The 27,890-nt window shown below is 37.6% G+C and overlaps 2 gene segments (V, D, J or C); both read right to left on the reverse strand.

Annotated features, from left to right (window-relative positions):
• Nucleotides 1–27,890, reverse strand: part of LOC104662900 — a 117,678-nt gene that overhangs the window by 37,972 nt on the left and 51,816 nt on the right.
• Nucleotides 13,643–27,890, reverse strand: part of LOC104662902 — a 66,537-nt gene continuing 52,289 nt past the window's right edge. Inside the window, 4 exon segments of the C gene segment in view lie at nt 13,643–14,233; nt 16,156–16,203; nt 18,805–19,134; nt 25,680–25,740. Of these exon segments, the coding sequence occupies nt 14,091–14,233; nt 16,156–16,203; nt 18,805–19,134; nt 25,680–25,740 (582 nt within the window).

Genomic DNA, 27,890 nt, shown 5'->3' on the forward strand with positions numbered 1-27,890 from the left:
GAAAGAAGAAATGAAGATGTAAAATCAGAAAGACTCATTTCATTGACCTTGGAGCTGACATGGTTGGTTGAACTTACAAATTCTATTAAACTGGGCCATTTCCAGGTGATATAACAAGAGTCCCAGTAGCATAAGCTTTGACTGACTTCAGCCTCCCTCAAAGAAACTAGAGCACTAAAAAGTGGGATGTATCGACGTTCTATAGTAATTCACTATAAGAAGCAATTTTTTCTGTACTGTTTCTCAGGATGAGATCAAAATCAATAATATGGATTTGGCAGGCTAGCAGAAGAAGGGAACACTATGTTATATCTGAAAATACAGAGAAGAAGTAATTTTCAAAATTCCATTTTTTATGTCTCTCACTTAAAAGACCTACAAAAAAGTAACTTGGATCAAGGACTTACAGCAATTGTTTACAGACATGGTCCTCAAAACATTTTAATTTCTCTCCAGAGTCTACCGTGTGTGTGTGTGTGTTCGGTGTGTGTGTGTTAGTGTGTGTGTATTCTAAAAGTAGAATTTCAATCCACTTACAGACAGGGAAGGGAAGACATCATGTACAAAATCGTTTTGTTTCCATATCCAGCTAACCTGAAAAATTGCTGTTCGTATACTGAGGCCAGGGATGTGACAGATTCAGATAAGGTTGATCATTTTTTTCTAAAAAATATCTATCCATTTTTCTTTACTGGAATAAAAACAGAAAAAAAAAGTTACTTACCAGGTGAAGTTACTATGAGCCTAGTCCCTTTTGCAAATTTCTTGATCCACCAAGTGCTATCACACTGGTCTAAGCTTCTACAAAAATCTCAGCCTTCTGATCCTCATGACGTGACTAGCAATCCAACAACTTTGAACTAGTAATTTGATCTTCTGGCTTTTTTGGAAGTCCTTGAATATAGGTTTTGTGACATGTGATAGTTTGTACTTTTTCCTCATAAATTGCCTGTTTTCTTCTAAGGCAGTAATTCTTGAAAAGCACCAACAGAAAAAGGAAATGTTAAGAAAAAAATAAAAAGAAAAAGAAAGGCCAGACGTGGTGGCTCACGCCTATAATCCCAGCACTTTTGGAGGCCAAGGCGGACGGATTGCCTGAGCTCAGGAGTTCAAGACCAGCTTGTGCAACACTGTGAAACCACATCTCTATTAAAATAAAAAATAATAATAATAATAATAAAATTAGCCAGGCGTGGCGGCATGTGGCCATAGCCACAGCTACTCAGGAGGCTGAGGCAGCAGAATTGCTTGCACCCGGGAGGCAGAGATTGCAGTGAGCTGAGATCCTGCCATTGCACTCAAGCCCGGGCAACAGAGCGATAAAACAGTAGGCTCAATGGGTCAATGCACTACTTTTCTAATTTACCAGGAAAAGTATTCAGAGAATTATTTAAAAAAAAAAAAAAATTCCAGGTGTTCAATTGTGTTGAAACTGCTTTGAGATTACATCAAAGGAAAAGTGCTTCTGTCCGCACCAACACCAGGGCCTCTCTGTTGGCAATTTGGCAAGATACTTCTGAAAGGAGGAAGCTCTTCAGCAACTGAAAATGCAATATGTCAATGCAGATATACTTGAGAAATTTGAACGAAGGTCTCCACTTTCAAAAACCCGCTTTTATCATTTGACAACACGATGCTTTACCAAGGCAATGCCAAATGAGAAAATGTGTTCTACAATGACTTATCATTTTCCTGGAATAGCAGAAGAATTTTGTAGAATTCTATCTCCCATGAAATAATAGATTCTTTAAACTATAGCATAACGGAAAAAAAAAAATCCAGTTGTCTGATATGTTGAAAAATCTGCCATCTTAAGCTGGGGTCTGCTGTGTGATCTCCTGAGTACAGATGAACTGTTCATTTGCAAGGACTGAGGAGGAAGGGTCTGATGACCTCCATGTCCACTCCAGATCCACCCTGCCCCAGCCTAAGTCCCCTGAGTCCTCATTCAGGAAGGTATAAATGAGGTCACAGAGGTCACCTGTCCATACATCGCAGCTCACAGCCCCCAAGCCAATGGGGAGGACAATGGGGCTGGGTGAAAATTATGTTTGGAAAGGGTTTCTTTTTAACAGAAAATTCAAAAGTATAACGTGGCGCTGTCAATGGCCCTTTACACCTGTGATAGACGGAATGATGGCCACCCAGTCTCTTTGGTCCTCTGGTCTTCCTTATTCCAGGACCATGAGGGGGAGCATCAGGAGTCTTAGCAGCTGTCAATATTCAAGAGGCATGGAGGATTTAAGTAATAAAATGTGAAAAAGTAATGAATTATAAAATCTTTTATTAAATTTACCAAAAAAATACAAGAACAATATGAAGAACACAGTATTCAGTTTCCCTAAGGACATAAAATAAAACCTAAATAAACGGAGAAACATACATTGATGAATAAAAAGCTTCTATCATAATGAGGCCAATACACCCTAAATTCATCTATAAATTTCCATCAATTCCAGTCAGAATTACTATGAAATGTTGTTGTTGTTCTAGGGTGTGAGGTTTAATGTTGGGCCAGATAAGCTGATTTCAAATTCTACACGGATAAATAAATATGAGATGATTGAAAAAGTATTTTCTGGAAAATGGTACAGTGAATAGATATTTGGCATTGTACATCTTAATACGTATCACAAAGCTACTGAGATAATATGATAATGATACAAGAATAATGGAACAGACAAACAAAACAGAAATTCTCCAGAAAATGTGTCAAATAGGCATGCTTATTTTAAAAACTCTGCAGCATTTTTAAATTGTAAGGAAATGATGTATTGTTCAGAAACGGGCATTAGGAAAATAATTACCTGAGAAAATAAAAATATCACTCTACCTCATCCCGGATAACACAGTGTCCAAATAGATTGAAACTAAAATTACAAAGCTACACGTGGCCAGAAGGAACATGTAGGAGAATAATTGCATCCATTGAGTAAAAGGGCATGGGATGGAAATGGGGTAGGAGAAACTTAACACACTCATTTTTAAGAAGTAAGAATGTGATCAATTTTCTATTTTATAGTATTTTCAAATAAATGTTTTTGAAAGAAGAATAGACAATGAGGACTTGCTAAAAAATTTAGAGAAGAAAGTGACATGATCACATTTGCTCTTTAGGAAGATATATGCATGAGCAGAAAGCAAGGGGTGCTGCCCGGGACAGCAATTTGTGTGAAGCAGATGGTTTTATAGTTGGTCGCCATAAGCCAATAAGAGGCAAAAAGGACCTGCGTTGTTACGGTGATGGTGGAGATGGACAGAGTGGCTGGAACAGTAAACATCAACAAGTTTCCTTGAGTTTTAAAAATATTCTTATGAAATAAATTATTATCTCAGGAAGTTGGGAATGAAGAAAAAGACACTTTAAAATTGGAAAACCCAGGTTCAGATCCCAGTTCTTCCACTCCTGATGATGTGCTCTTGGGCACAGACACATCTCAGAGCCTTGGTTTCCTTACCTTTTAAACAGAGAGGATTAGACCTATTTCCCAGGACTTCTGTATGACATTTATAATAGAGCCGGGGACACAGGAGGTGCTATAAACTGACTAATTTTCTCTTATCATTTATGCAATAATTCAGACAGAGAGACTTCACTTTGTAAGGTAGAATGGAAACATCTGATTTCTGTGTCTTTCTATCTGAAAATTATAAGTTATTATTACTTCGGACTGTCAGTTACCCTTGCACCTGTCATAGATGGGATGATGTCCACTCAATCCCTTTTTGTCCTCTGCTTTTCCTTATTCCAGGACCATGTGGGGAAGTATCAGAAGTCTTAGAAGCTGTCTACATTTCAAGAGCCTTGAAAGATTTAAGTAATAAAATGTAAACAAGTAAGTAATTAATTATAACATATTTTATTAAATTTACCAAAGAAAAACGAACTATGTGAAGACCATAATATTCAGTTCTACTAAAGGCATAAAATGAAACCTAAATGAAGGTGTATAAAGATAAGCAATTTTGCTTCTAACTCTACGTTTTGGAACACACACAGCACCCCTCCCACGTTTGTCATGTCTTGACATAATCAACTGAGGCAACTTAAATCCTGCTTCCAAGAAGATGGGTTATGAATGAATAAATACATAAATAACAAGTAAGTCAAGTGAGGTAAAGCACAGCTGGCGCTGCGTTGCTTGAAGTTTTGCATCACTTTTTCAAGTTTGATGATAATAACTTTCATAGAGAACAGCTTCAACCAAATTTGTTTGGCCATCAAAAGATACGAAGATATATCTCACATTTCATCAGACTATCTAAGCTAGTCTTTCCCACAATTTAATTCTTATAGTAATACTCCAGAGGAGATACTATCAACCACATTTCACAGATGAGAGAATTGGAATATTAAAAAGGTTAAACTTTTCAAGGTCATTTGACAAGTAAGTAATGCAACTTGGATTTCAACTGAAGTCTAACAAATTCCAAACTCCTGGCTAACACCCACTTTATATATATATATATATATATATAAATGATGTATATAATATGTATGCTTATATCATATGTATATATAATATATAATATATATACCACATATATGATATATGTCATATGCATACATATAATACACATATCATATATCATATGTACACACATATCATATATAATATATGATATAATGTATAATTATATATTTCATAATAAATATATAAATATAATTATAAATATTATATATTATTAATATAATATTGTAAATATAATAAACATATCGTATGTATATAATATCATATAATGTATCTAATATATACATATATCATATGTATATATGTGTCAGATGTATATATTATTTTATATTTTTTATTATACTTTAAGTTCTAGGGTACAGGTGCACAATGTGCAGGTTTGTTACATATGTATACATGTGCCATGTTGGTGTGCTGCACCCATTAACTCGTCATTTACATTAGGTATCTCTCCCAATGCTATCCCTCCCCCTTCCCCCTTCCCCAAAATAGGCCCTGGTGTGTGATGTTCCCCTTCCTATGTCCAAGTGATCTCATTGTTCAATTCCCACCTATGAGTGAGAACATGCAGTGTTTGGTTTTCTATTCTTGTGACAGTTTGCTGAGAATAATGGTTTCTAGCTGCATCCATGTCCCTACAAAGGACACCAACTCATCCTTTTTTATGGCTGCATAGTATTCCATTTGACCCAGCATTACTGGGTCAAATGGTATTTCTAGTTCTAGATCCTTGAGGGATTGCCACACTGTCTTCCACAATGGTTGAACTAGTTTACAGTCTCACCAACAGTGTAAAAGTGTTCCTATTTCTCCACATCCTCTCCAGCACCTGTTGTTTCCTGACTTTTGAATGATCACCATTCTAACTGCCGTGAGATGGTATCTCATTGTGGTTTTGATTTGCGTTTCTCTGATGGCGAGTGATGATGAGCATTTTTTCATGTGACTGTTGGCTATATAAATGTCTTCTTTTGAGAAGTGTCTGTTCATATCGTTTGCCCACTTTTTGATGGGGTTGTTTGTTTTTTTCTTGTAAATTTGTTTGAGTTCTTTGTAGGTTCTGGATATTAGCCTTTTGTCAGATGAGTAGATTGCAAAAATTTTCTCCCATTCTGCAGGTTGCCTGTTCACTCTGATGGTAGTTTCTTTTGCTGTGCAGAAGCTCTTTAGTTTAATTAGATTCCATCTGTCAAGTTTGCCTTTTATTGCCATTGCTTTTGGTGCTTTACACATGAAGTCCTTGCCCATGCCTATGTCCTGAATGGTATTGCGTAGACTTTCTTCTAGGGTTTTTATGGTTTTAGGTCTAACATTTAAGTCTCTAATCCATCTTGAATGAATTTTCATATGAGGAGTAAGGAAAGGATCCAGTTTCAGCTTTCTACTTATGGCTAGCCAATTTTCCCAGCACCATTTATTAAATAGGGAATCCTTTCCCCATTTCTTGTTTTTGTCAGGTTTGTTAAAGATCAGATGGCTGTAGATGTGTGGTATTATTTCTGAGGGCTCTGTTCTGTTCCATTGGTCTATATCTCTGTTTTGGTGCCAATACCATGTTGTTTTGGTTACTGTGGCCTTGTAGTGTAGTTTGAAGTCAGGTAGCGTGATGCCTCCAGCTTTGTTCTTTTGGCTTAGGATTGTCTTGGCAATGTCAGCTCTTTTTTGGTTCCATATGTACTTTAAAGCAGTTTTTTTCCAATTCTGTGAAAAAAGTCATTGGTAGCTTAATGGGGATGGCTGAATCTATAAATTACCTTGGGCAGTACGGCCATTTTCACGATATTGGTTCTTCCTATCCATGAGCATGGTATGTTCCTCCATTTGTTTGTGTCCTTTTTTATTTCACTGAGCAGTGGTTTGTAGTTCTCCTTGAAGAGGTCCTTTACATCCCTTGTAAGTTGGATTCCTAGGTATTTTATTCTCTTTGAAGCAAATGTGAATGAGAGTTCATTCATGATTTGGCTCTCTGTCTGTTATTGGTGTATAGGGATGCTTGTGATTTTTGCACATTGATTTTGTATCCTGAGACTTTGCTGAAGTTGCTTAAAGTATAAGAGACCTTGCTGAATTTGCTTAAAGTATAAGCTATAAAGTATAAGAGACCATGAAGATAATTTCAGAAAGATTTCAGAAACTCAAGTGTCACTCTCAGATACCAGAAAGCAAACAGCCTGTTGAATTGTATTATTTTAGTTAAATCTGGTGGACCTCAAAAAGCAGTAGAAATTTCCTCTCTCGCTCTTAATAGTTGATGGCCTTTTATTAAAAGACTAAATTTTAAGGTCATAATAGATATTATTGATCCATTAAATGATAGCAAATACCTTTTGAGTGTCAAACATTATACGTATTTACTCTTTTCTTGCTAGAAGGAAGTAGGTGTTACTTATTCCCATTTTTCAGATGAAATTGAAGCTTACAGAAGTTACATAACTCCTCAAGATCATCTAGCTAATAAAGACCACACCAAGAATTTGAATCAAACAGTCCAGTCCCCAGAGCCTGTGCCATAAGGGAACTGCTTGGCTGTTTATAATTCAGGGATTAGTTTATGTCTTCATGAAGCAGCTGCATTTTAATACAAAATATGATGTTCTATTTCCTAATGGTTTTCAACTCTCAGCTTCATGCTTTAAAAGTAGTGTTTTGAATGCATTTAGTTATTTTTACTAACATGTAGCACCCCTTCCTCGCCATTTGAGGTATATCATACGTGTTATATTCCCCAGTATTAGACCCCAATAACTGGCGTCTATTAACAGTAAAGTCTTAGTATAACGAATGGAAAGGGCCCCAAACGCAAGGCAGGTTCCAGTTGCACGCCTTCTGTGCTTGACAGTTTTAGGCAAGAGACTCCTACTTGCAGGGTTGTCATTTCCCCCGCCTCAAAATCAGAGGAGTGGGTGATCTTTTCGGTCTCTTCCAGTTCCAATTGTGATTGTGAATTGAATTGATAAACTGGTTATTGAAACAATAGATGTGGTGAAATGAAAAATTGAAGTTTCCTGTTTTTATTTTGATCCAATAATAAGGCTGATTGTTTGCTTCCTCTTGACTCAACACTGTTCTAGGAAAAATCTATTCTACATAGATCCCTTAACAAAAACACATTGATTCCTAAAGGTCTTCTGAATGTTTGGATAGCCTATGGCTTTGCAACACAGCCTGGCCACTACATGAGGCCCACGACTCCAATAAACTTATTTCAGGCCAGTGTAAATGCAATGTTTAAAAATCCCACCTAAGAAGGATGGGAACACTGAGATTTGAGTAGGTAACATGCAGGTGTGTGCACACGTCCCCAAGAATACACACACACATACATGGACACAACAGCAATCGATACAAAACACTGAACTGTGCTGATTCTTACAGGTACTTGGTTCTGGCCCAGTCTGGAAAAGAAAAAAGACCCTAAGTCAATCTAAACATGCATACAAAATAGAATTCCCACCATGCTTTGATGTTATCTATTTATAATTTTCAATGTTTTAATGTTTTGTGGTCTTAAAAAATACAGGAATTATTATCAATGTACCTAATGTGCCTTGACTCTGAAAGACATGGTAAATGCCTGTGGTTTGGAAAATGTTTGGGTTAAAAGACAAGTTCTCCTCTTCTCATTTTTATATCACAGAGCTGTGCAGTGGCTTGGATCAATGCCCAAATCCAGTGTTCCTGAGTGCAGAACATCTTTGCTCTGGGTGAGCTTTGACCACCCTGGAGAAGAAGGCTGCTGCAGGGGTGGGACAAAGCCAAGACCAGTGGCCAGCGGCCAAGGCCAGCCAGATGGTTCTGTGCTGGCAGCCGGCGTACACGGATTTTACCTGAAGGAAAATGTCACGTTTTCCACAGACAACTGAAGAAAAAGAGCTCTTTGGATTACCCTAATCGTGATTTACTCATTGGAACCACTGTTTGTGATGGACGGGTAATTCATTGTCCAAAATTAAGTCTCAAAGCATAAACATGAGGCTTCAATGAGTTATCCTGAGATCAGTGCTTGATATTCTGTCATATTTCTCAGTGCCTCATACATTATCACCATTAATCCTTGCCAGTTATGTATAGTTTTACACGTTTGTTTTTTTATTTTACTTTTTTCTCTCCTTCGTTCCCTACTCCTGTTCTCCCATAGATGCCCAATCTAAATGTATTTGATATCTGTCCTTAGAGCCTCCATATCTGTAAAGACTAGAGTCATGTACTTCCTCACATTTCAGTAATGATGGACCACATGTACCACAGTCCTGTGAGATGACAGTGGTGTAGAAACATTCCCGTCACCTAGTGACATCGTAGCCATCATAATGTCACAACACATGACTCTCATTTGTGGTGATGCTGGTGTAAACAAACCTACTGTACTGCCAGTTGCATAAAAGTCTAGCACATCCAGTTATGCACAGTATATAATACTTGATAATAAATGACCATGTTACTGGTTTATGTAATTACTACATTATACTTTTTATCATTATTTTAGAGTGTACAGTGTCTACTTGTAAAAAAAAAAAAGTTAACTGTGAAACAGCCCCAGGCAGGCGCTTCAAGAGAAATTCCAGAAGAAGGTATTGTTGTTCTGGGAGATGACAGCCCCATGTGTGTTATGCCCCTGATGACCCTCCATGGGGACAAGATGTGGAGCTGGACTACAGTGATATTGAAGATCTAGACCCTGTAGGCCTAGACTAATGTGTGGCTGTGTCTTAGGTTTTAGCAAAAGTGTTTTAAAAGTAAAAGTGTTAAAAATAGAAAACAGTTTATAGAATAAGGATATAAAGATAATATTTTGTGCAACTGTACAGTGTGTTTGTGTTTTAACCTAAGTGTTATTACAAGTCAAAAAGTTAAAAAATAAAAGTCACAAAGGTAAAAAAGTTCCAGTAAGGCAAAGTTAATTTATTAGTGAAGAAAGAAATGCATGTTTTGATGAATTTAATGTAGCCTAAGTGTGCAGTGTTTATAGTCTACAGGAGTGGACAGCAACATCCTAGGTCTTCACATCCTCTCACCACTCACTCATTCACTCGCTCACCTGCAAGCTCTATTCACGGTAAGTTCCCTACTTACGGTGTTTTCGTACTTACACTTGTATGTCCTATTTTTTTACTGTGGGTTGTCTATGTCTAGATACCTTTAGATACACAATACTTACCAATGTGTTACAGTTGCCTACAGCACTCAGTACAATAACATGCTACACAGCTTTTTAGCCTAGAAGCAACAGGCTACACCATATAGCCTCTGTGTGCAGTAGGCTGTGCCATCTGGGCTTATGTAAATGCATTCTACAATGTACACACAAGGATGAAATCGCCTAAGGACGCATTTCTAGGAATGCTTCCTCGTTGTCAAGCAATGCATGATTGTATATAGAATTGTTCATGAATACTGTGTTTTTTGTCTGTGTACTGGCATGCCATTTCTACCTGTCCACGTCTGCACACCAGCTCATGCCCCTCGTTCATGCTCCTCTCTGCTGCTCATCGCTCCACAGCTGGCAGCCCCTGCATTCCATCCATCCATTCCCCCAAACACAGGCATGTTGCTATCAGCAGGGAGCTCTGACGGACCCCTCACAGGGTCCTCTTGTTCCCCAGTAGGCCTTTCCCTGGGAATGTCCTCCCAGCATTGCTGGTCAGGGGGAACACACACTCACATCTTCACGAAATGCTACCAGGGCCATGGTGTTATCAGAAACGCTAATTTTATTTATTTATTTATTTATTTATTTATTTATTTATTTATTTATTGCCAATCTGATAGCTATCAAGCTGTCCTGTCTCTACTGCAAATACAAAATTAGGGATTTAATAGAAACCCCGTCTCTAGTAAAAGTACAAAAATTGGCTGGGCATGGTGGGGCACACCTGTAATCCCAGCTACGTGGTGTCTGAGGCAGGAGAATCGCTTGAACCCAGGAGGCAGAAGCTGCAGTGAGCCAAGATCACACCACTGCATTCCAGCCTGGCAAACAGAGTGAGAACCTGTCTCAGAAAAAAAAAAAAAAAAAAAAAAAGGCACAGATCTGATTATTAGGAAGCTGAGGTCCTTTTTTATACTTAGTATTCACTGAAGTGTGAATTACCTTTCACATCCTCTAAGCATACCAACAAGGAGGCTGGAGTTAGAACTTATGTTAGAGCCTGTCTGCCTGGGACACAGCCTGGCCCTGCCATTTATTGACTGTGTGAACATGAACAAGCTTCCTCATGTAACTCTATCTTAGCTTCCCCGCCTTAATAAGTAAAAAGATCAACTACCTCATAGATTTGTAAAGATTAAATAAAATAATACACACAGTGTATGGCAAGTGACAGTCAATGAATGTTGTTATTATATTATAATATATTATATTGCCATATTATAAATAAATATAAATGATATAAACAAAGTATAATAATAGTAATTATTATTCATTTCTTGACTTGAATAAGTTCATTATGGTTTTTAGACATTTATTCTTTGTGAATTTGGGGTGGAACAAATATTTTAGGCAAATCTGTCTGCCAACTAACTATCTCAAATATCTATTCATTAAATATAAATTCTGAATTTTGCAGTCAAACTCTTTTTTTCTTGCCATATACTTTGGGTGTTTTGGAGTGCTGTTTAAGAAAACTTTCCCCTCTCCAATATCACAGAAGTAGTTTGCATTTTCTTCTCACAGTCAGTTTCAAATTTTATTCCATGCTGATCCTGAGGTTAGGGTTTCTGGACTTCCATGAACGAATTTTTCAATCAGCCTCTTGTTCATTGACTCAGCACACGAGTGTACAAGATCAGGAGTGAATACAGCATGCAGAGAAGGTTGGAGACACTGTGCCACTTGGTGGGGAAAATGAAGGGCTAGGGAGAATCGTATTTACCCTAAATGTGGAAAGGATGTAGAAGGGTGAGAGGACAGTAGCATATTGTTTTAAATCTAACGTATAAAAATGTTTACTTTAAAAGGAGTCACTGGAGAAAACAGAAAACACACAATCACTTGTCATTTTTTCACCCACCTACCATACATGGAACATTTTATCTTTGGCTGCAGAAATACACAGACACACATATAAGTGAGTGTCATGCCTATTTGTATTATTACTCAATAGAAAAAATGGTCAAAGGACATGAACAAATATGGTACAGAATAATATAAAATAGACCTGAAACTTAAAAAGATGTTTATCTTCACTCACAAGAAGAAAAAAGCAAATTAAAAACACAATGTGATACTATTTTCACCTGTCAAATTAGCAACATTTACCAACATTAAGCAGTACACTCTCAGCTTTCACACACATTGTGGGAGAAGGGCTTAGGGCTATTTCTATGGAGGGCAGGTTGGCGGTATCTACCAGAATTACCAGTGTACATGTTCAAATGACATAAAACACTATTATTCGTTTCAGCATTCTTTATAATAGCAAAAGATTGGAACTAAACCAAGACACTGATTAAAACTATGTTCCCCAGTGAAAAATACCTGTATTTAGCTGGGTACGGTGGCTCACGCTTATAAATCCAGGCCTTTGGGAAGCTGAGGCGGGCAGATTGCTTAAGGTTAGAAGTTCAAGACCAGCCTGGCCAATCTGGTGAAACCCTGTCTCTACTAAAAACACAAAAATTAGTTGGGCATGTTGATGGGAGCTTGTAATCGCAGCTAATGGGGACACTGAGTCAGGAGAATCTCTTGAATTCGGGAGGCAGAGGTTACAGTGAGCCGAGATCGCACCACTGCACTGCAGCTTGGGAGACTGAGTGAGACTGCATCCAGAAAAAAATAAAAAGAGAAAAATACCTGTAGTGAAGTGTCCCTGTATACAGATATAAAAAGAGCTTAAGGATTTATAAATGAAAAGAGATGTGCAGAGAATAATATATGTTGTATACTCCCTGTGTAAGAAGGGCAAATCAGAATATATATATATATGTACATGGATACTTATATATGTACATCCATATTTATCTAAATAAAAATTTGAGTGTTTTAGAACCATGTAAATGTTCAAATGTATTTATCTCACAATAGGATTAATAGGGTTATTCTAGGAATATTATTTTTCAACACCACACCTATTTATTTTCCAGTGGAATCTACTGTGTGAAAGGAAAAGGAAAACTCAGGACCCCAATTCACTATGCTATGTTTTAGAAAAAAATAAGCCAAAAGCTGGCTCATGGGAGAAGCTACCTTTCCTTTTGTGCCTAAACAGAGAGCTACAGATGAAAGGTCAAATAGCTCCAGAAGTAGCTACTCTATGTTCACTGTATCTTATGTAAAGTGCTGATTTACTGAGTGCAACATGAATACATAATTTGGCAGTTCCCCTGCCTGCTCCCTTGCTCTTGCAACGTGTGGATTGTTATACACTTCTTCTTTCCCCTCCAGTCCACTTCCTTTTTTAAATATTGAGGCCCTCAAATACATCTTTGGAGAAAGGCACAGACCATAGACTGTTTCGGTGATTCTGTGTTATTTTCTTCTGGGTGTGCCCTTAATCTAGGCAAAATAAACTTCTAAGTTGATTGAGGCCTGTGTCAGATACTTTTTGGCTTATTACTGTCTCTAGAGTAGAGTTACCAACAGTGCACGCCGATACTGTGGAGGGCTTGCCTGTGCCAGGTGCTATTAACTCATCAAATCCACATAACTTCAGGAAATGGGGCATTACAACTTCATTTTACATGAGGAGATTATGGCACATAGAGTTCCTGGAACTCACCTGAGGTCACACAGGTACTAAACACCATACCCAGGATTCCTGGGACCAGAGAGCATGTGCTGAGCCTCTCCATCACGCTGCCTCTCTGGTGTTAGGGCAGCTCTCCTGGGGGTATCCTGAGGATCAGGAAACAGGGTGTCTGCGAAACACTCTAGAGCTGAGCTCGCACGGTACGCGTCACAGGAGATGGTGTCCTGTTGCCTCTGGAATGTCCTAAACCAACTTAATCTGGTGACTCTGGTGACTTTTAAAACAGAAGCCACATGGGCTCCTTCATTTGGTTATGATTCCTCTTAGAAGGTGTCATAGACACCATCTCAGGGAAAGAAATAGAAATGGGATGTTGGACCATTCTTACAACCAATACAGAATTCCATAGCCCAATTGCCATGAGGTTTCTTACCTTGGATTTTCAATTCGATATCATCCAATTAAAATACACATGCACAAAAGTCAACTTTTCATTATTTTAAATTTATTTTGCCTGTTAGGAAAAATACACCATGTAATTCAACTAGCAAAGAAGGCTGCTTCAGGGCGTGTCAAATGAAAGGCTTCCAGGCAGTTAGATCTGATTAAAGAACACTAAGGGAGGGACAAGGCTAGAAGCCGCGGACTGTCTACACCATGGCAGTGGCTATTTGGGTTGGCTGGAGGAGCTGTGGAGAATATGGAGAGAGTGGTGCTGGAGACTGCCATGGCTATTCCTCATTGTCATCACAGACTGAGGTTTTCCGTGCGCCCACTGGTTTGAAAACCATTCTACAACAATGATAGAATAGTACACACATGAGAAGTGAAATAGCTCAAACCCAGAAAGAAAGCCCAACTAGATCCTCAGAAGACACTTCTAGGGACAATAACCGATGAGGAAAAGATGGCGTCCTTGTGCCACCGTCTGTTACGGTCTCTCTCCATTGCAGCAGACAGCCGTTCTTCTAAGCAGACAGACGGCGATGATGGCAAAATAGACCTCACTCTTGACAAGTAGGAGGAGGTACATATAATATGCAGAGGTGTTTGTGAGCTGCAGCAGTAGTACATCTAAGAGAAATGTCACATGTTCTTTTTACAGAATAAGACATATTAATGGGAGAGGGGTTCACAAATACTTATTTCTGACGATTTACATTGAAGTGATATTCTACCACCACCAAAACCTAAAAGTAAACATCTACTGCTACCACCACCACCAAGAGTCAGATAAGTCAGAGTTCAGCTTTCAAGTTGATTAACAACCCCTGCTAAATTCACGTAGAACATTCCAAGCTATTAAAAAGTAAGGTTGCATTGTAGGAAAGCAAAGGAAGTGGTTAATCCAGATTCGCTGATGTGTTAGGTAGTTGTGGCACACTCAGCTGTCTTTCCTAAATGTCTCTGATTATGGCTATGCTATTATGGGGTGATTGCATTTAACATTATTTGGGGTTTTGCAAGATATATATGCTGTCAAGGAATAAGTAAAGACAGTGGGGGTGGACCACCAGTGGCTACTCAATGAGCTACAAGGCTGAGTCTCTGCCTGCAGAAATTTCCATTTTACATGTTTTGTCTTCATGATGTCAGAACTCCAGAAACATCAGTACTCGGTGTGGAAAAGTGATGTGTTCATAACTCCCGCCCTTCGTCAAGTGAGGTGTTACTGCCCCTCCTTGACTGGTGTGGCAGCTTAAGTCAGAGCCCCTTGGTACTGGAAATGGAAGAAAGTTCAGCAGGGCTAGAGCCAATGCTTCTAGTCACGTTCTTTGTGCATATGTAGAGAGAAAAGGCCAGAAACAAGTACTCATTCTGCGTCTGCTAAATGATATACCCTATGCCAGACATCTCACATTCAGGCTCTTATCTCTTCAATAACTGTGAATCTGGTATAATTATTCGTGGTTGGGTGATTAAAAAAAATGTGACTCAGAAAATGTAGGTCACTTACACCTAATCATTAAAAGAGCTGGAGTGAAAGTCCACTCTGCAAAGCCCATGCACCCACCCATCCCCACATTATGTCCTTTTTGCTTTGGGTTCCTAGCTTTGTAATTTCTTGCTATCTGACTCTATTGCAGAAAAATAATAGAAAACTTACTAAGTACATAAACTCTTTGTTTGATGGCCTGATTTGAAATCCCAGACCTAGCTGTGTGACATGTACAGGGATTTTTATAACTATTTGCTTTAAAGGGACTGTAAATTGGGAGAAAAAAATAATGTACCATTTTATAGGGGTATTAAGAGATAACAAGAAAATGCAGAACACAGCCCAAGCCCTTCTGTGTAAAAAGCACTTGATAAACACTAGTTTGTGTTATTAGCTACTAGCAAAGACCAAAGACTAAAGCAAAACAACTCAAGAAGAAACATGGTATCATGATTTCCCCAGTCATTAAAACAAAAGACATGAGGCCGGGCACAGTGACCCACACCTGTAATCCCAACACTTTGGGAGGGCGAGGGGGCAGATCATGAGGTCAGGAATTTGAGGCCAGCCTGGCCAACATGGTGAAACCCCGACTCTACTAAAAATACAAAAATTAGCCAGGCATGCTGGCATGCGCCTGTAGTCCCAGCAACTTGAGAAGCTGAGGCAGGAGAATCACTTGAAGCTAGGAGACAGAGATTGTGGTGAGTTGAGATCGTGACTGTACTACAGCCTGGGTGACAGAGCAAGACTCTGTCTCAAAAAAAAAAAAAAAAAAGAAAAGAAAAGAAAAGAAAAAAACACACATGGATGAATAAAACGATTTTTGAAATAGCTAAAAGCATATCACTTTACCCTCTAATTTACAGACATCTCATACCCCAAAGCGGTAGTTTGCTTTGTTAATACAACTCCTAGAAAATGAGGGACTCATTTAAAATATCACAAGATCCCTTCTGCAGCATCCAACCTAACAAAATCCATTCCCTGATTTTTCAAGCCAGAGAAGTTCAAAAGTTAAAATGATCAAGAGGAAGTAAAAAACACAAAAACTTACCATTTGCATCTTTTGAACAATTGTCTTTGGGATCCATTGTGATGACATCTAGAAGAATGAGAGCAAGTACTAGTCAATTATTCATGCCCATTATTTGTCAAGGTGTGTGTGTATGTTTGTGTGTGTGTGTGTGTGTGTGTGTGTGTGTGTAATTACATGAATATTGATAAAACCTGTCAACAGAGAGGCAGGAGGACAGTTATTAAAAATATGAGCCCACAATTCCAGAAATAATTGGTCTAATTCTATGTGATTAGGTAGATCTAATTCATATATTATGTTTTTGCACATCAATATGTTGAAGTTCATGAAGAATACATTTTTTTTTCTTTTTTATCCCAACTAGAGTGTAGCATCCAAGATCATTTGGTTTCCCTTCTGTATTCATAGCTCCTAGCACAGTGTCTGCCACAAAGTATGTTTTTGATAAATACTTTTTCAGTGGAAAAATGACAGAACAAGTGGCTACTTTACAGCCTTTAACACACACTGCTGACATGAGATCAGCAAAAAGATTAATTTGGGTTTTTTTTTGGGCGGGGGGCAGTGTCTCACTGTTGCCCAGGCTGGAGTGGAGTATAGTGCGGTGTCATCACAGCTCACTGAAGCCTCAAACTGCCCATGTTCAGGAGATCCTCCCATCTCAGCCTCCTGAGTAGCTGGGAGTACAGGCACATGTCAGCACGCCGAGCTAATGTTTGTAATGTTTTGTAGAGACAGGGTTTTGCCATGTTGCCCAGGCTGGTTCTGAACTCCTGGGCTCAAGCAATCTTCCTGCCTTGTCCTCACAAAGTGCTGGGATTACAGGGATAAGACACCACACCGGGCCAAGAATTCTTTCAGTCCTAGAATCCACAACAGAATCTTACATGTTGAAGGAATCTGACTTAGAAAAATTTCTCACCTAAGCAGAAAAAAGCAGTCATTCCTTTCCAAACCATGCATGTCCCCAGGAAGACACAAACATACAAACAAAGACAACATATTTTAAAGCAGAAGAAAACAGATTCTCATAGGTGTTTGGGTTTATTATTTTTCTAGTAGATGTGTTCTTATCTATACGTATATGATTCTGGTGTGCAGTTTTATGTACTCACTGAGATCTTTATTTCATGTATTCTCAAAAATGGACTTGAGGCATAGGTTTTGGGTAAATCTCATGAATGCAAATGTTAGTTATCATGTCTGCATGCCCAAATATCTTTAAGGGCTGACTTTAATGGGTTTTCGATGTTTTTTTCTTTTCCTTAGGTTAATTTTATTTATTAAAAGATAAATGAAAGTGACCATCACTTATTTCCATGCATTGATTGAGATAAAAAGAATAAAGTAACTATTCCCCGTAATAAAATCTGTAAGAGTATCCTGAGTTCTCTCTCTCTCTCAATCAAGGTTGGTTGCAAATGTGGACCAGATTAGTTTTATCTCCTTTAAAAACACTTCATTGATTATATAATATGATCACTTCCATGTTATATTTTTAGCTTTTCTCAGAAAAACAAAATTCCAAGAAAGAGCATTAGAAATCTACTGTAGAATGACATTAAGAGACGTGTTCTCCTTAACGTAGTTGCCTTGAGAAGTGCATGAAAGACATTTTACTCTTAGGCTGGGCACAGTGACTGACGCCTATAATCCCAGCACTTGGCAGGCCAAGGCAGATGGATCACTTGAAGTCAGGAGTTCGAGACCAGCCTGGCCAACATGGTGAAACACCATCTCTACTAAAAATACCAAAATTAACCAGGTGTGGTGGCAGACGCCTGTAATCCCAGCCAGTCAGGAGGCTGAGGTAAGAGAATCGCTTGAATCTGGGAGGTGGAAGTTGCGGTGAGCCGAGATGGTGCCACAGCACTCCTGCCTGGGCAACAGGAGCGAAACTCTGTCTCAAAAAAAAAAAAAAAAAAAAAAAGCAGGTAGAAAGACATTTTACTTTTAGAATTTAGTGTAAAGGAAAACACATTATAAAACTGTAACTTGTTGCCTGTATAATATTCACTATCCTAGAACTTACTATACATTTTATTTTGCCCTAATCACTGGAAAAATCAGATCATGTAAGCACAAGTGGTAAGACTACCCTCAGGCTTTGCACATTTGCCTCCCCTTTGTGTCTCGGCAAAGGAAATAGAAAATTGGAACCGTTTTTAGATAAACATCATTTTGTCAACAATGACCCCATCGTTTTTAGGTTAAACTTTGTGGGTAGCAAGATTGAGGTGAGTGACTCTGCCTGCTTCAATAGAACATTCCTGAAAGGCGTATATTTGTTCTTATTTCCAGATTAAGTAAAGTCATCAGAGAGGGGAGAACTCTTTTTGAGCATTTACCACTTGCTTCGTTGCTAGATGCTTCCATGTATATTGTTTCCTTTAATCCATCTAACAACCCTAAAAACCAGCATGTGAATTTCTTATTTTGGATAATGGAACTGAGGCTGAGAAACCTTTAGTAACCTTTTCAATTTTGTTTTCTCCAAAACCCATACCATTTTAATTCTATAGAAAAGTAGCAGGGCATTTATGCTACCATTAAATGTAACACCAATTAAGAAAGATTTATGCTTGTTTTTCATTAATACTGAAAGGAAAAATTGCAGGATTCCCTTTCAAAGACGTGTTCTGAGAGATGATATGTGTAAACACATACCTGTCTTTATTGGAGGAAAGATAATTTCTTGATCAACTCCATTTTTATTATTCTCATGTCTGACGATACATCTGTGCTCTTTATCCAGTGAGTTTTCTGGCACCGTTAACCAGCTAAATTTCATGTATGTGTCGTTAGTCTTCACGGTGTTCCCCTCCTGGGATCCCAGAATCGTGTTGCTCTTCTTTTCTTGCCAATGTATCTCAATAACATCCGGGAAAAATTTCTCAAGAAGACAAAGGTATGTTCCAGCCTTGTGGAGGTTTGTTTCAGCAATGGAAGGAAGAAAAATAGTGGGCTTGGGGGAAACATCTGCATCAAGATGTTTATCTATGGGGAGAAATGGAATATGAATTTAAAAGAATCATGAGAGAAACACACACATTGCACGGTTTGGAATGGCCTAGTACATAACAATAAAAAGAGACAGTGCCACTGAGCTAGTGTCCACCAGGGCCTTTCATCCAGGATAGGCTGCACAGTACTTATTACTGTGCTTATTTTACAGACGTTGAAAAGAGGATCAAGAAATTAAATAACTTGCCAAAAGTCACAGCTCTCAAGTGTGAGATGCTGGATGAAAACCTGGCCTTTGTTTATTCTGCATGTGCTGTGAGGGAGTGTGATTTTTAACTGCCTCCTACCAAGGCTTCCAGTGTTCATGAACGTATTTATTTTATTTTTTATCTCTTTTGTTTCATCATAGTGAAGCATGTTTTCAAGGTGGATGGCAGGGGAAAGGGGAATAAGGTCAGGAAACTTCAATGATCTCTCTACAGATGAGACTCTTTGGTCCTTTTCCCACTTCCGTTTCCCATCCTTTGTAACTTATGTTCTTTGGCCAAATAACACACATTCTCATGTTCCACAATTTTGTGTCCTCCCATTCTTCATTTCACTGATTCTGCGATGCACCGTATTTATCTGATTATTTATCTTATTTCCCATATGAATAAATGTCACATTTTTAAAATCTTACTATTTATCTTATTTCCCATATGAATAAATGTCCGTTTTTTTGTTGTTGTTTTTTTTTTTGGTTTTTTGGTTTTGTTTTTTTTTTTTTTTTTTTTTTTTTGAGACTGGGCTTTTTCTGTCGCCCATGCTGGAATGCAGCAGCACAATCACGTCTCACTGCAGCCTCAACTTCCCAGGCTCAAGTGGTCCTCCCACCTCAGCCTCCCAAGTAGCTGGGACTACAGGCATGCACCACTATGTCTGGCTAATATTTGTATTTTGTAAAGACAAATTTCACCTTGTTGACCAGGCTGGTGTCAAACTCCTACACTCAAGTCATCTGCCTGCCTCAGCCTCCCAAAGTGCGGGGATTATAGGTATGAGCCACCATGCCTAGCCATTTTGTTCACTTTTTAACAATACACGGTCACTTGTTTTAATGAGAATCTACTTCCACGTGTATGTACTGTCTATCAAGTTGACCATGTAACTTCAATGTGTATACCATGAGCCGTCCTCTTAGTTAATATCTAACTTTATGTAACATCTCAATTTCACATCTGCACCCTCCAAGTTCTGGGGTGGAGCAGTATTTACAGCTGTACTTCCAGATTATTCACCATCTCTTGAATTTAGAAACAAAATGTCAACATTTCCAAAACTCTTATTAAACATTTTTATTGATTATTTTCAAAAATACTCTTGTGTTAATCTTATCCAGTAATACACTTATCAGAATTGTATGTATTCCTCTACCTTTTTCTCCTACATTTGGGGACAAAATTTTAACCTGTGCTCCTTTCCAGGTAATTACAGGCCTTTTTCCTTCTCCTTTCCTTGGAGCTTTTGATCATCTGTATTTATTTAATGGTCAAGTTCAAACAAGACACTAGGAATGGAGAACACGTTTGCAAATCCTAGCTCTGTGATAGGGACACCTACATACTAAATTTATATAGACAGAAAGAAAGTGCCAGAACATAAAATGAGGCTTTCTTTCCCAAAATTTTCTCTCACAACATGGGGGCGGGTGTGCCTTGTGGATGGTACAGTCTTTGTGTAACCTCTCATATTAAAAAACCTTCTTCAAATACTCTGCTTTGATCCAGAAGGACTAATTGGATGAGATAGCAACATGAAATGAACTCAGTAAATGCTAGTTTGGGGCGATAGCACTGGTAAAAGGACAGAAAAAGCAAAGAAATGTATCATGAATTTGGTCATTATTACCTGGGGCGAAGGTCCCTGTAGTTTTTACTTACTTCATACAAATGTAGAATAACAGAATACATCGGAAAAAATAATTTCCTTTTATTTCGTGAGTGGATAATTGTTTCTCAGAATAAAATATTCAGGGACACCATCATATGAGGAATCCAAAATGGACACTGAGAACTGAGAAGCCTTAGAAAGTTGCTCTAAGGTAGTTGCTTTAGATGCATGTGAAGCATCAGAACAAAATATTTCATGAAATACAAGGGCAACAAAGCCAATATTTCTCAACTGACATTGGTATTGACGTAATCTTTAACTTTGTAGGTATGATTCAGTTAAGAAATTAACGTTATAAGTAGACATTTGACTATTTTACCTGTATCCCTATAAATTTACATATTCAAGTTGGGGGAGGAAAAAACGTATTTTCTTAAACTTGTATAAATTTTCTCTGGAAAATGAAAAATCACCTTGTATTCCAGCAGATCATATATGAGATAATACATAAAACATTCTAGTTACTTTTAGAAGCAGGTACAATTAGTTTTTTAGGCATAGAAAGCATTTTACAAATAGTGATATTTGTTCTGAAGTGAGCTGTTGAATAGATGGGGGTTGATACATTTATCTATACTCCTGAGTGTATAAAGATCTCTCATGGGTAGTAACTTGAATTCTGGAAGAGGAATTAATATTTCTATCACCTACCAAGTGCCACACATTCTGGTGGGTAATTTCCATATTTAATTTCATGTAATATATACAACATTCCCTCAAGATAAATAATCTCCATTACTTTTATTGTACATATCAACTTGAAATCGAACTTTCAACTTCGCTCTGTTATTGCAAAATATTAAGGACATTTGAAAAGAATGTTTATGAAGTAGTGTGAAGTGAAAAAGCCAAATCTATTATTGCGTGTCTAGTATGATTCCAATTTTGTAAAGCAAACAAACAAAAAGCATAGAAAAAATGTTTAAATAAAAGTTAACAGACAATGTGATGAGGGTCAATATCAAATTAGAATTTTTTGTTTATTTTTGCGTTTTCCAATTTTTCTCTAATGAATCAGCATTTTTATAATTTGAATACTTGGTGAATCAAAATACACTTCCTAAAGGGCAGTTACATAGAAAGTGGCAGCCCCAGGAGTCATCGAGAAACAAAGTCCATACACTTTCCTGCAGCACACTTTCCTGAAAAATCACTTCTCAGAAAATTACAAATTATGACTTTGATTGCTACCATTCACATTAAGTCAACTGGATGAAAGAGAATCGGAAGGTCACTTTTTAACTTAAAAGTTAATTTTATCATACGATCTCAACCACTAAAGAAATAAAAATATAAAACTGCTTTCATTTTTTTCAATGCTTTATCAACTTTGTGAAAATTCTCTGAAAACTTTCATTTCAGTGGATCTAACAGACCAAGAGTATCTTTATGAGATGTTTTCTCTCATGCAGGCAAAATTACATCTTTAAGCTTAAGCTAACAAATAATAAACAAGCTCATTGGACCAATTTAAATAACAAATGCAGTTTATGTCACTTTTAAATATGGTCACACCATGAAATATTTTGACATTTGACAGTAATCATTCTTTGGTCAAATTATCAAATATTTCGCCTTCTGGTGACCAAATGAGGAGCGTAGCTGAATTTTTTTTTTTACTTTGTTTACTTTTTTCCATTGGCTATTTTTAGAATTGAAGAAATAAAATCTCTAAACTAAACTTGTTCAGAAAACTTTCAACAGAGAGATACCAGTGGAACATAAGGCCTCCACCCTTTAGAGATTTGCAGTTGGTCTAAGCTCCTTAGTAATGTCTCCCATGCTAGGGCAGAAAAAGTTCTGACTCCTAAGGCATGAACCAAGTCACCTGACCTCTCTGGAGATTTCACCATGATTAGTGACCAAACCAGGAGGGAATCCTAGAATTCTGAGCCAGCTCCTGCATGCCTGCCTCGCATCCCTTCTCTACATTGCAAAATTTAAAGAAAACTTACCTGTAATGATGAGCTTTGTTCCGGGACCAAATAGCTTGATTTTTTTGCCAAACTGTTGCCCACCACCTGAGAAGCCTTTACAAGAATTTCCCTTTGTGTTTGTCTTAAAATTGTGCCAGCATTTTTTTCAATATTTACATAAAGACATAAAAGTTGGCTGACATTAAGTCAAGACAAAGGTCAAACAAAATCATAATAGTTCTGAATGCAATCAGGAATTTAAGAACTGACCTCACCCTGCCCTGGGCACTTTAGGTTATGTACATTCTCTCCTTGTATCACATATGTTAGAGAGTCTGATTTTAACTTTTCTCATGATTTTACCTGAATCTTCTAAATATTCCCTAAAGAGTTTTCATGTATACAATTTGTCTTAAGTGTAATTTAGAGTTAATATTTCCTTAATTTTCAAAGACAGACAATAATAGGATTCTTATGTTTGACATTCAGTAAATAGATATTCAATATGATTTATAGATATTTTGTGATTCATATATATGGAGGGATGGGTATCTAGATTGATTCTAAAGTAACTTCCTTTTGGCCAGGCACGGTTGCTCACGCCCATAATCCTAGCACTTTGGGAGGCTGAGGCAGGTGGATCACTTGTGCTCAGAAGTTCAAAACCAGCCTGGCCAACTTGGTGAAACCCCATCTCTACTAAAAATACAAAAAAAAAAAAAAAAAAAAAAAATTAGTTGGGCTTGGTGGCAGGTGCCTGTAATCCTAGCTACTCAGGAGGCGGAAGCAGAAGAATCTCTTGAACCTGGGAAGCAGAGGCTGCAGTGAGCAGAGATGGTGCCACTACACTCCAGCTGGGTGACAGAGCGAGACTCCATCTCAAAAAAATAAAAATAAAAATAAATAGAGTAACTTCTTTTTAGAATTCAGTTCTCATTGATAGAATACCAGATAAGTTGTTACAAAATATGAATTCTTGATGATGATTCATTGCTGAAGGACTGCTCCTTTTGACTTGAAAATACCCTTACAGGTTCATTGAATTAAATCGTGTACTACTACACAGAGAATCCGAGGCATCTCTGAGTTACGCAACTTAGCACTGCAATACAGCATAGCTGCAATAGCTCCTTTATCAGTTTCAACATATCTAGCAAATTTGATGCCAATACAGAAAGGTAACTGAGTGGAATGATGTCAAAACGACTCATTCTATAGAAATACCCTAAAAATTATATTTTGAATGTTTAATGCATGCATATTCCATATGACATTTTGGAGGAGAGAGAGGTCATTTCAGTGCCATAATTAGAAGTAGAAGAATTATGTTAATACACAAATAGTAATACAAATTGGAAGTTGGTACTAGAAAAATAGTCAACTAAAAAGTTCATTCATAGGGTCAAGCTACAGAAGAAGAAATATTCAAAGTATAAAACTATGACTTAATAATGCTAAATATCACATAAGGGTCCAGACCAGGCACTTGGAAACAGATGGACTTAGCTAGATCCCAGTTGTTGCCACAGTGACTAATCATGTGACTTTAAGAAAGTAACTGCTCTTCTCTAGGCCTCAGTTTCCTCATCTGAGAAATGGGACTAAGAGGACCTCCTGCATAGGTCTGATGAGGAAGGAGATAAAGCACTGAAACTATTTAGCATGGTGTCTGGCTCTCAGTAACCTTTACTAATGTTAATTTTCTCCTTAAAGGGATAATTTCGGGTCATTTTATCAAATCCTCCCACCAAACACAATACATAGATCTTATAAGCAATAACTGCTACATAAATTAAGAAAGAAAACGAGCTCATGAACCCAAGACCTTCTGCTTCTCCGGCAGCCACAGGTCAAAGAACATGGGCAGGGCCCAACTAAGCCAGAATCTAGAATACTTGTCTGCCAGACTGGCAGCTTTTGAGTGTTGAGACTGTGCTTCTTTGCCCTTTTATCTCCAGCATTCAGAACAAAAACTGTTTTCAGTAACTATTTGCTGAGAGGATAAATGAAGAAATGAAGATGTAAAATCAGGAAGACTCTTTTCATTGACCTTGACGCTGTCATGGCTGGTTGAACTTACAAATTCTATTAAACTGGGCCATTTCCAGGTGATATAATAAGAGTCCCAGTAGCATAAATTTTGACTGACTTCAGCCTCCCTCAAAGAAACTAGAGCACTAATAAGTGGGATTTATCGACGTTCTATAGTAATTTACTATACTAAGTAATTTTTTCTGTACTGTTTCTCAGGATGAGATCAAAATCAATAACATGGATTTGGCAGGCTAGCAGAGGAAGGAAGAACTATGTTGTATCTCAAAATACAGAGAAGAAGTAATTAATAAAATTCCATTTTTATGTCTCTCGCTTAAAAGACCTACAAAAAATTATCTTAGACCAAGGACTGGCAGCAATGGTTTACAGACATGGTCTTCAAAACATTTTAATTTCTCTCCAGAGTCTACCGTGTGTGTGTGTGTGTGTGTTAAGTGTGTGTGTGTTAGTCTGTGTGTATTCTAAAAGTAGAATGTTAATCCACTTACAGACAGGGAAGGGAAGATATCATGTACAAAATCGTTTTGTTTCCATATTCAGCTAACCTGAAAAATTGCTGTTCGTATGCTGAGGCCAGGGATGTGACAGATTCAGATAAGGTTGATCATTTTTTTCTAAAATGTATCTATCCGTTTTTCATTACTGGGATAACAACAGAAAAAAAAAGTTACTTACCAGGTGAAGTTACTATGAGCCTAGTCCCTTTTGCAAATTTCTTGATCCACCAAGTGCTATCACACTGGTCTAAGCTTCTACAAAAATCTCAGCCTTCTGATCCTCATGACATGACTAGCAATCCAACAACTTTGAACTAGTAATTTGATCTTCTGGCTTTTTTGGAAGTCCTTGAATATAGGTTTTGTGACATGTGATAGTTTGTACTTTTTCCTCATAAATTGCCTGTTTTCTTCTAAGGCAGTAATTCTTGAAAAGCACCAACAGAAAAGGGAAATGGAAAAAAAAAAAAGCAGGAAGAGAAAACAGCAGGCTCAATGGATCAACCCACTGCTTTTCTAAATTACCAGGAAAAGTATTCAGAGAACGGTATTTTTTTTTTTTTTAATTTCCAGGTGTTCAATTGTGTTGAAACTGCTTTGAGATTACATCAAAGGAAAAGCCCTTCTGTTTCCACAAACACCAGGGCAATTTGGGAAGATAATTCTGAAAGGAGGAAACTCTTCAGTAACTGAAAATGCAAATGTGTCAGTGCAGATATACTTGAGAAATTTGAACCAAGGTCTCCACTTTCAAAAAGCTGCTTTTATCATTTGGCAACACGATGCTTTACCAAAGCAATGTCAAAAGAAAAAATGTGTTCTGCAATGACTTCTTATTTCTCCCGGAATAACAGAAGAAATTTGTGGAATTATGTCTCCCATGAAATAATAGATTAATTATACTGACGCATGACCAAAAAAAAAAAAATAACAATCGAGCTATCTGATATGTTGAAAAATCTGCCATGTTAAGCCAGAGTCTGCTGTGTGATCTCCTGAGTACAGATGAAGTGTTCAGTTGCAAGGACTGAGGAGGACAGGTCTGACGACCTCCATGTCCCCTCCAGCTCCACCCTGCTCCAGCCTGAGTCCCCTGAGTCCTCATTCAGGAAGGTATAAATGAGGTCACAGAGGTCACCTGTCCATACATCGCAGCTCACAGCCCCCAAGCCAATGGGGAGGACAATGGGGCTGGGTGAAAATTATGTTTGGAAAGGGTTTCTTTCTAATAGAAAATTCAAAATTATTACGTGGCGCTGTCGATGACCTTTTACACCTGTGATAGACGGAATGATGGCCACCCAGTCTCTGTGGTCCTCTGGCCTTCCTTATTCCAGGACCATGAGGGGAAGCATCAGGAGTCTTAGCAGCTGTCAATATTCAAGAGGCATGGAGGATTTAAGTAATAAAATGTGAAAAAGTAATGAATTATAAAATCTTTTATTAAATTTACCAAAAAAAAATACAAGAACGATATGAAGACCACAGTATTTAGTTTCCCTAAGGACATAAGATAAAACCTAAATACATGGAGAAACATACACTGTTGAATAAAAAGCTTCTATCATAATGAGGCCAATACACCCTAAATTCATCTATAAATTTCCAGCAATTCCAGTCAGAATTATTACAACATGTTGTTGTTGTTCTAGGGTGTGAGGTTTAATGTTGGACTAGATAAGTTGATTTTAAAGTCTATAGGAATGAATAAATATGAGATGATGGAAAAATAATTTTCTGAAAAATGGTACAGTGAATAGATATTTGGCATTGCAGATCTTAATTTTTATAAAGCTACTGAGATAATATGATAATGATATAAGAATAATGAAATAGACAAATAAAATAAATTCTCTAGAAAATTTGTCAAATGTGTGTACCTATTTAAAACAAGCTGCAGCATTTTTAAATTGAAAGGAAAGGATGGGTTGTTTGGAAACGGGCATTAGGAAAATAATTACCTGAGAAAATAAAAATATCACCTTACCTCATCCCAGATAACAAAGGATCCAAATAGATTAAAACTAAAATTACAAAGCTACACGTGGCCAGAAGGAACATGTAGGAGAATAATTGCATCCATTGAGTAAAGGGGTATGGGATGGAAATGGGGTAGGAGAAACTTAACACATTAATTTTTAAGAAGTAAGAATGTGGACAATTATCTATTTTATAGTATTTTCAAATAAACATTTTTGAAAGAAGAATAGACAATGAGGACTTTGTAAAAAATTTAGAGAAGAAAGTGACATGATCACATTTGCACTTTAGGAAGATATATGCGTGAGCAGAAAGGAAGGGGTGCTGCCCGGGATAGCAATTTGTGTGAAGCAGATGGTTTTATAGTTGGTCGCCATAAGCCAATAAGAGGCTTATGTGTTGTTGCAGA

This window comes from Rhinopithecus roxellana, chromosome 6 (genome assembly GCF_007565055.1).
Source record: "Rhinopithecus roxellana isolate Shanxi Qingling chromosome 6, ASM756505v1, whole genome shotgun sequence".
Taxonomy (NCBI): domain Eukaryota; kingdom Metazoa; phylum Chordata; class Mammalia; order Primates; family Cercopithecidae; genus Rhinopithecus; species Rhinopithecus roxellana.